This window comes from Brachypodium distachyon, chromosome 1, assembly GCF_000005505.3.
Source record: "Brachypodium distachyon strain Bd21 chromosome 1, Brachypodium_distachyon_v3.0, whole genome shotgun sequence".
In the NCBI taxonomy this organism is placed as follows: domain Eukaryota; kingdom Viridiplantae; phylum Streptophyta; class Magnoliopsida; order Poales; family Poaceae; genus Brachypodium; species Brachypodium distachyon.
The window spans coordinates 44,085,868-44,094,913 of NC_016131.3; the positions used below are offsets into that span (position 1 = coordinate 44,085,868).

At 41.0% G+C, this 9,046-nt stretch overlaps 1 protein-coding gene across 2 annotated transcripts; it reads left to right on the forward strand.

Moving 5' to 3' along the window:
- The first annotated feature begins 1,306 nt into the window (after positions 1-1,306).
- Positions 1,307-8,794, forward strand: LOC100846056 (LMBR1 domain-containing protein 2 homolog A). 2 transcript variants are annotated; one of them, XR_002961858.1, is made up of 15 exons: positions 1,307-1,560; positions 2,192-2,268; positions 2,893-3,051; positions 3,362-3,575; positions 3,659-3,745; positions 3,834-3,973; positions 4,252-4,332; positions 4,949-5,013; positions 5,335-5,510; positions 5,864-5,994; positions 6,094-6,181; positions 6,345-6,514; positions 6,694-6,910; positions 7,386-7,492; positions 7,688-7,723. XR_002961858.1 is itself a non-coding variant. In XM_003560864.4 (14 exons), the coding sequence occupies exons 1-14, from the start codon at positions 1,393-1,395 to the stop codon at positions 8,153-8,155; spliced, it is 2,178 nt and encodes a 725-aa protein (XP_003560912.1). In that variant the 5' UTR covers positions 1,307-1,392; the 3' UTR covers positions 8,156-8,794. The 2 variants fall into 2 exon arrangements, 1 of the variants encoding a protein (XP_003560912.1); XM_003560864.4 differs by lacking the exon at positions 6,345-6,514 and having other exon boundaries at positions 7,688-8,794.
- Positions 8,795-9,046: the final 252 nt, after the last annotated feature.

Sequence of the window (9,046 nt, forward strand, 5' to 3'; positions counted from 1 at the left end):
AATACTAGATTGGGCTCCATATCGAAGTTTTTTGCATTAAGAAATTATTCGTCTGAACGAGCTTTCTATCGACCAAGAGAGTGCTGACGGTTGCAGTCTATCTACAGGACTCGATCGAAGTCGTCGCTTCTTCCTGACAATGATAAGTAGGTGAAACCAACTTGACAGCGTCTTTACATACGGATCCAGTCTCTACACTGAGCATGCGTTTCGATTTGTCAATACATGCTCGGCGATGATGCAAGCAATCTGCAGCGAGCAGCCATAGCATGCATGTTTTCCCCTTGACGCGGTCCGTGTTAGCAAAAGCGCTAATTAATTGTCATGCCAAAACCCGAAAATGACCGCACGTAAGAAGATGACAGGATCAATACGGTTTTCCCTGCAAGTTTGAACAGGTCGAGACATCTGCTCGACAGTTTTTAACATTTTTAATTAATTTCGCACACGGCAACAACTAAATGATACTACCAGTAGGCAGGAGTAGTTAATTAAGCCCCGTGTCGAGACTGGGAAGAGGTCCAAACACTCCAAGTCCAACACGAGCGGACGCAAAGGGCCGCGTGTGCTTACGTCTCCAGGTAAAACGAGTGAATTTTCTTCGAATCGGTCCCTTTGTGTGACAAATGTGACAAAATTCACAAGAAGTAGCTATTTTTTAGAACTATACCCACAATCTAGCCTCAAAATTCGGCAGGAGCTGGTGTATTGGCATCACTGGCTTTCGCCGCTTGGCCGCCGAACGTGGCAGCTTACTAGCATACTGTCGGCCTTTGGAATCGATACAGGTCTTCCGCACCTGATTTCCTCCAATTCATATTTTCTTTTTAGGAACGGGAAGAGCACTGTCTTTTCATTAAGAAGAGAGTAAAAAATATTTACAGAGTGGTGACGTTATTTTGGAAGGGGGAACGCACAAAACTCTGACACAACACAACCGAGAAACCTAGTCGGGTTCGGGTGGCAGACCGACGACCAGGAGGCCGAAGGCCAAACTCCGATTCATATTAATTGTCTCAAATTTGTTCAAACATGGATCCATCTAGATACATGTAATATTTCCAAAACTAGTATGGATCGAAGGGAGTAAAAAAGGTTCATTTGTGTATTTGGCGATATTTTTCCTATTTTGACCAAAATTTAAACAAAAGAAACGGGTTCCGTCACTCGGGCCCACCTCCAGCCACGTAATTACGTAAGCCGCTGATCCGGTCCGGCCCGGCCCACCCACTCCCTTCCTTCCTCTGCTCCCCGCAGCTCCGCGCTCACGCTTTTTAACCCCACGGCTCCTTCCTTCCTTCCCCGCCACACCGCGCCACCTCGACCCTCCCCATTCCAGAGTCTCCTCCTCCCCCCATTGCCGCCGCGGGCGCACGACGAGGCGGCGGCGAGATGTGGGTCTTCTACCTGATAGCGCTGCCCCTGACGGTAGGGTTGGTGGCGGCGACGCTGCGCTACTTCGCCGGGCCCGCCGTGCCGCTGTACGTCCTCGCCACCGTCGGCTACGCCTGGCTCTGCTCCCTCTCCTTCGTCATCCTCGTCCCCACCGACATCTACACGGTACGATCCTTGCCAGCCACTTCGTTTCTCCCCGGCACCACGTTTCCATCCCGATTCGCGCTGGCTTTGCTGCTCCTCTTGCTTAATGTTGCCGTGCAATATCATTTTGGGCGTAACTGGAAACTAGGTTGTTCGCGCGTATGTGGATTCGGAGTTAACTGAGATCCTGGGAAGCGCTATGGCCTATGGGGTTGGAGACTAAATTGTGAATATAGATTCTAATAAATCGCGTACGTGAAGTTGTGAACCCGTTGCTCGTGGACTCGTGGGTGTGGGTTGCAGAGTACAGAAGTAAGAATGTGCGGTGTAGAACTCTGTTCGGAATGTGGATGCAAAGTCAATCAAGCTTGAAATAAGTAATCACAAAAAGCAACGGAAATGGAAGGATTTGATGGTGTAAGTCGCTCCATGGCCTGTGGATTCAGTAGTTCGTTTGTTCCTCCAACTTAAGAAATTAATTAACTACGGATGGGTACGGGATGTATATTTAACACAACAGACTTTTAATGTGAAGGCTGACATGTTGTTATACTGGTTTTACATTGTACGCGTGCAAGGTCAGTGAATTAGTTTGCTTCTTCTCTTCCACTATTCTGAGTTCTGACCTCTTATTTTATTATCTGACCTACAGACAATTACCGGCAATCAGAAAAGTGACGTTGGATTCTTTTGGAGCTGGTCTTATTGGAGCACGTTTACCCTTGGGTGGTATGTCGCTGATCATTATAGTTTGTGTTGATTTGTGTGCTAACTGGCTAATGATGAGATGAAAAACTGGAAATGTCCTTTTCATACATGTAAATAGTCTGAAACTGCTGCCTCGGTTTTCAGTTGAGCAATTGGTCAATGATACATATGTTTCGAAAAGAATTGGTCAATGGTACTACAGATGCTTAGCCTTCTTGAGACATGTTGCTTCGTTAGATAGTTTAATGATTTGACCAAACATTTCAGTCGACTTAACTAAGTTATATCCTATTCGACCAAGACTGTATATTGTATTTAGCTTCTCTCAAATTATATTGTAGTCTGTAGACAACATAAGATCGTGACATTTTTTGTAGGTGTTGTTGTTCTTTCTTTTTCCCCGAGAAAACACAACCATTTGGGCATCAGATTTTTTTTAGGCAATCACCGGGTGGGGGAGAGAATCCCCACCTGAATATGTTACTTCAAAGAACCAGAGTTTTACATAGGGGGCTTGGATAATGATTTTCTGGTGGAACTCCTTATTCTTTTCTTTCAGAATTCTCTTTCGACTCTCAGTTAGCTTGTTTTTCTAACTCCATCATTTCACCCTATCCCCATTTGAAATTCTGTTTATTTGAACAGGGCTATCATTCCTACTATTAAAGGCTATGAGGATGCTGGAGATTTCACAGTTAAAGAAAGGCTGAAAACCAGTATCCGAGCGAACATGCTCTTTTATGAAATTGTGGGAGTTATTGGCTTTTTAGGCATTATTATGCTTATAATCATACATCATGATTGGTACGTACTCATGTTTTGAATGCCTACTGAGTTTATATATTGTATGACACATGTTATATGCGCATGTAGTTCAGTCTTAGTTCTGTTTTTTTAGGCAAGGTTTTTATTTGATCTGTTTGGGTGTGCTCTAGTGTATTGTAACCTTTATTACTTGTCAGTCTGAACTTTGTCCTGTTTCAACTACTTCAATCCTTCTCACATTTTTTTCTTTTGTATTCAATCCGTTTTGCAGTAGCTGGAGAATAGGTTTCTTGAACCTTTTTTCTTTTCTTTTCACTACAACAACTTGAAACAATGCCATTGTTTGCAGGCGTGGCGCTATCTTGGGCTTTGCTATGGCATGCTCAAATACCTTCGGACTAGTGACAGGTGCCTTTCTTCTTGGATTTGGCTTGAGCGAAATTCCAAGGAATGTATGGAAAAATGCTGATTGGACTCGCCGCCAAAAGAATCTATCTCGCACAGTTGCAATGATGGCTGTAAAACTTGAATATGCTCACCAAGAATATTGCAATGCAATCGCTGTATGTACTTTTCTGAGTTCTTAAATTGTCAATTTTATGATCATTGCATTCTGCTAAAGGCCTATTTAATTTCCTTGTCTAAGGTTGTTCAAGCCACATCGAAGCAAATGTCCAAGCGTGACCCAGTAAGGCCTTATATGGATATTATTGATAATATGCTGGCTCAAATGGTATGGATGTTCAGATACCCACCCAAGTTGACATTTAACATATTGTAATTATTTGTCCTGACCCATAGTCGCACATCTATTTTCTCAGCTGAGAGATGACCCATTGTTCAATCTTTGTGGCGGCAAATTAGAAGAAAATGATATGGATTATGATACTGACGGAAAAACAATGGCTGCACTTCGACGTCGACTTAGGAGAGCACATGAGGAGTACTGTAGATGTAAAAGGTACGACATGCTAAACTACATGTTGACATCTTTTAGCGTGCATTTATTAGTAAATGTTTTTCACTGAGAACTGTAGAAGATGATCCGGCAGTATATATATTAATAGGTATGAAGTTACAGGGAATGGGGGGGGGGGGGGGGGGGAGCAAAGAAAAAGAGAAATATACAGAAGCCTCTCAAGGCACAAACGAGAACGAAATTTCTTTATAATGCAGAATCATTATTTGCTGCTCTTAGTTGTTAGTAGTACTATTTAACTCTATTTCATTATTTTTCAGCAAATATGCGAATTATGTCATGGAAGCCCTTGAATTGGAAGACACTATTAGAAACTATGAGCAACGTGATGCAGATGGATGGTGCGTAATTGACATTTATTTTTACAGATAGAATGGTTGTGTCAGACTGTCAGTTCGTGCAGAAAGTCTATAGTCAATGTCTTTGGTACACTTCCAGGAGAAATCTCTGATTTTGATGTGTATTTTGTTTTGTGCAGCCATGCAATTATCTAATTGCGGGTATTTTTTGTGATTTATACTAGTGCTAAATGTTCCATTGATTTGATTCCTCGGTCCAGTAGAATGATACATACATGGTATTGCGGTATTGCATATTCAGGAAGCAGGTCTGGTGGCCTTTGTTATCATGTAGGAGAAAGCTGCGAATAACGTAATAACAAATACTTCTGTGACGTTCGTAAAATGTTAGCCTGATTTAGCCATTGGATATACTTGCTCGAATAATGGTAACACGGGTATTTGGGTAGATCTAGTTCCTGGTATTTCAAAACTGTGTTTGTCTATATCAAGTGTATAGTCGATAAACAATATCTCTCTGAACGAGATATACTTGTTAAGTTTACCCAAACTACAACAATGAACATGCATTGCAAGGTGGTTTTGAGTTATCCCCGTGCCAAATCTTTTGAGAGATAAATTTCAAGCACTACTACTTACTTTATGTTTGTTCTTACAGGAAATATGTATCAGGTTTCAGGGAAAATCGACCAGGCACATTGGGGTCCTTCCTTGACTTCACAGGTATGTCCCTCCAATCTAGATTGGATATATCTATTGATATATCTTTACCAATGTACCAATTGAAAATGCCTTACAGGAAGCTAATAGATGAAGTTATCATGCTCAGGAACTTGATATACATTCATGGAAGTGCCATACTGCCAATGCATATGAATTATGCCTTGTTATGGAACTCCTTATTAGCTGAAAAGTTCCAACCCTCATGCATGTTTTTTAGGCCTTTCTGAATTCATCATATAGACACGTCAACAGTTTTAAGTTAATATGTCTGATCTGTCCATAATTGATGGTACTGACTCGCAGACACATTCACATTTTCAGAGTTCATTTGGCGTTGTATACTGAGAAGGCAACTTCTGAGAGTTCTTGCTGTTATCCTGGGCTGCATCTCAGCTGCCATACTATTGGCTGAGGCCACTTTGCTTCCAACTGGTGTTCATTTGTCACTTTTCTCCATTCTCATAAATACTGCAGGAAAGAAAGAAGTTCTAGTGCAGGTAACTAATAAGTTGGCATTGAACTATGTAACATTACCTTCTTGTGTTTGAGTAAAACCTGTAATATTTCCTCCACCTTGCAGCGCAATTAGATGGGAATACTTTTTCTTGTATCTGTACCTATTCAGACAATAATTAATCCTTTAGAAGGTATAGTTGCCATTAATTTTGATGCAAACATGCACAATAACTTCATTTCAAAAAGTAAATGTTCTTTTGTGTAAGCATAACTTATTTTGTGCGGATTGTTTAGTCACATGCATCTCCCATTATTGCTTATACATTCATCATATAAGAAATAAATTTTAATATTTTTAATGTTTTGCCTGCTAACGTGAGTTACCACTTGACAGGTTGTTGCATTTGCTCCATTGATGTATATGTGCGTTTGCACATATTATCCGCTCTTCAGGTTAGGGATGATGGTGGTCTATTCACTGACCCCGGGACATACTAGCTCAGTCAGCTTGCTTATGATCTGCTCGTAAGTTTTCCCATTTCCTATCATTTGGTGTTTCAAGTCCACTGAACAAAGCTTTTTTTGCACGCTAATGTAACTTTTGTATCAAATGCCAATTTTTAGAATGGTTGCAAGATATGCACCTCCTATTTCGTACAACTTCCTGAATCTCATTCACCTTGGTGGCGATGCTAAAACTACTTTCGAGAAGGTAATAGTTTTGATGAGGCACTTTGCGGTATTCTGTGTACTACTTTGTGATAATAAAATCCAGCATGTAGATTTTAACCAATTTCCACGTGAATAGGTTTCCTCCAGTCACAAGGTGAACAAAACCAACAATAATCCTTTAGTTGCATTTTCTATTTTTGAAGGGAAAAGAAATTGTTATCAAGAATTATTTGGGGCATGATAATTGTTCGAGAAATATCTATAGCACAAGTCTGAGCCCGGTATCAGGAAATAGCACAAAAAAGAAGCCACATCCTCTCTCTAGCACAAAGCAAACCCGGAGTTTTCATGCATACCACTTTTGTCCAATTAGGTTAGCAGTTTTTGTTACTATTCAATCTTTCACTCACAGGAAAAAGAGGATCCGTAACTGAACAGAGTGACATATTTGAATAGAGAAGTTCTACCGCTTCATTTGTTTAAGTATACTGTTTACCAGATAAATAAGTCCTAGTTAACTGCTGGATAAATAATTCTTGCATTATTTTGTAGAGGATGGGGAGCATTGATGATGCTGTTCCTTTCTTTGGGAGAAACTTCAACAGAATCTATCCACTCATTATGGTTGTTTATACTCTGCTGGTCGCCGGTAATTTCTTTGGGTATCTTTTTGAGTTCTTTGGAAGCTGGAAAAGGTTCAAGTTCTGGACTGAGGAAGAAGAAGATATGGATGGGTTTGATCCATCTGGAGTGATTATTCTGCAGAGAGGTAAGAACTGCATATATGGGTATCTTTTCTTTTTTTGATGGGAAAATATGGGTATCTTTTCTTGTTACTCCGTGCATATGCTTGTTTTTCTCGTACCGCCTGGTCTTATTTTTCTTTCAAAAAGGAGGAGGTGCCTCCGACCCGTGCATCGACTGATGCACACAACCACATTTTTTGGTCTTATGGGATTTGGATGTAGTTTAGTTTCGTGAATAAAAAGTTCATTGAACTGGCAGCAACACATATCAGGTTCTCACTTTACATGAAAGTTATGATTTACTTTCACATCAGTATTTAGCTGTTCTTAAAAACCATTTATAAAATCATAATTCGAAGTTGAACCATGGCTCTTGCTTTCAGGCCGTTTGATTGTTCTAGTCTTTTGATCCATCTTTTTTGTTGAGACAGATCCTTTTGCTCGTTCACTAGCTTTTCCTGTCAGATATTGCTTAAATATGCTGTATTTATTCTGCAGAAAGATCTTGGATTGAACAAGCACATAAAGTCGGTGAGCCGGTTACCCCATTGGCAAGAAACTTCAGATCTGTAAGCAAAGACGTTGAATCTGGAAACGTTCTACAGGTGCAAATCTATTTGCTTGCATGATTGGTCCTTGTTCATGATGTCTTTAATAGTCTTCTCTCTTTTTGAAGCAGTATCATATTCTTCTTTCCTTTCTCTAGACGTCTGCTGTTTGCTGCTGTGGCTGTATTTCAGCTAAAATTTTAGGGCTTGGAGGTCTCATTCCTACTTCATTCTTCAATTTGCTTTCCACAGGGTGCAGAAAAGGTGGCAATGAAAGAAACAGTACATACTTCCAAAATGGGAGGAGGGGCCCAGTCGAAATCTGGTGTCAACGTTGACCATAAATATTCTTCTATTAGAGAACAAGCCAGCAGTCATCTGTCAGTTAAGCAAGTGCAGAATGAAACTCATTCGACCTCTATTTTGCTTGAAGCGGGGAACTCTGAAAAGCCATCTCCTCTTAGTGTAGCACCAGATTCATCAGCTGGAACCGCATCAACATGGACCTCGATGAAGACGGGATTTCAGAGTTTCAAATCCAACATGAGTTCCAAGAGGTTTCTTCCTTTGAGCCTATCGCGCACAAAATCATCTCCTACAGGATCACTTGATGAGATCTTTCAGAGACTAAAACGGCACCAAAGCAATGCACGTGTGGCTTGCCTTGACGATGACGACGGCACTCATGAGATGAACCAAACAATTGGAGGATCAACATGATAGTCTGACGTGTGACGTATCCAAAGTTAGAAAATAGGATATGAACATGCACGTGTGGCTTACCTTGACGATGACGACGGCACAGATGAACCAAACAATTGGAGGATCAACCAAAAAAAGAAAATAGAAGCTCAGGTTGTAGAGAACTGGGGATCAGTTACGTGAAGAAGGGGAAATACTTTCGACACAGAGTGTATAGTTCCTCAGAAATGGTACAGAAGGCATACAAAGACTAAGGTACAGTATAGGATCTCAATAGAAAACGAAGGCCCACAATGTATATAGGTCACAGATAAACAGTCTGTGTATCAAAGATTAGAACTTAGAAGTTCGCCTCGAAGGGCGAAACAAGAGCTAACAGCTTCAAGGCGCAAGAAATCCTAGGACTACTGTTCTCAATGGCACAGTGTTGTACACCCAATTTTCCGCATGATAGTCTCAGTAGAGGCTCGGAATGGTTAGCTTGAAGGCTCATCCTTAGTTTAGAAAAAAAAAGGCTCATCCTTGGTGTTTAGGGAAACAACCTAGCTCCAGACAGTGATGTATGTTGTCCACCTATGCAGCATTATGAGCTAATATGCCCATTTGCCTGCCTGTTTCTCAATGAAATCAACTATTGCCTCAGTGCCTGCCTGCCCATTTGCCTGTCTGCTACTCCAAAATTTCAAAACCAACGTGCTTGTTCCATGTCAACTTTTTAGTTCCCTCAAGTATCGAGCTTGTTCGGATAATTCCTCATGGAGCTCTTTTACGGTACCTCGAAATTACTGTGGACTGTCTATTCAATCAAATCTAATGGCTAATACTACATGGTACTCCATCAGAAATTTTTAGGAGCACGTGCTAAAAATAGGTGGAGTACCTTACTTACTGTGAAGGGGCAAAACTGTG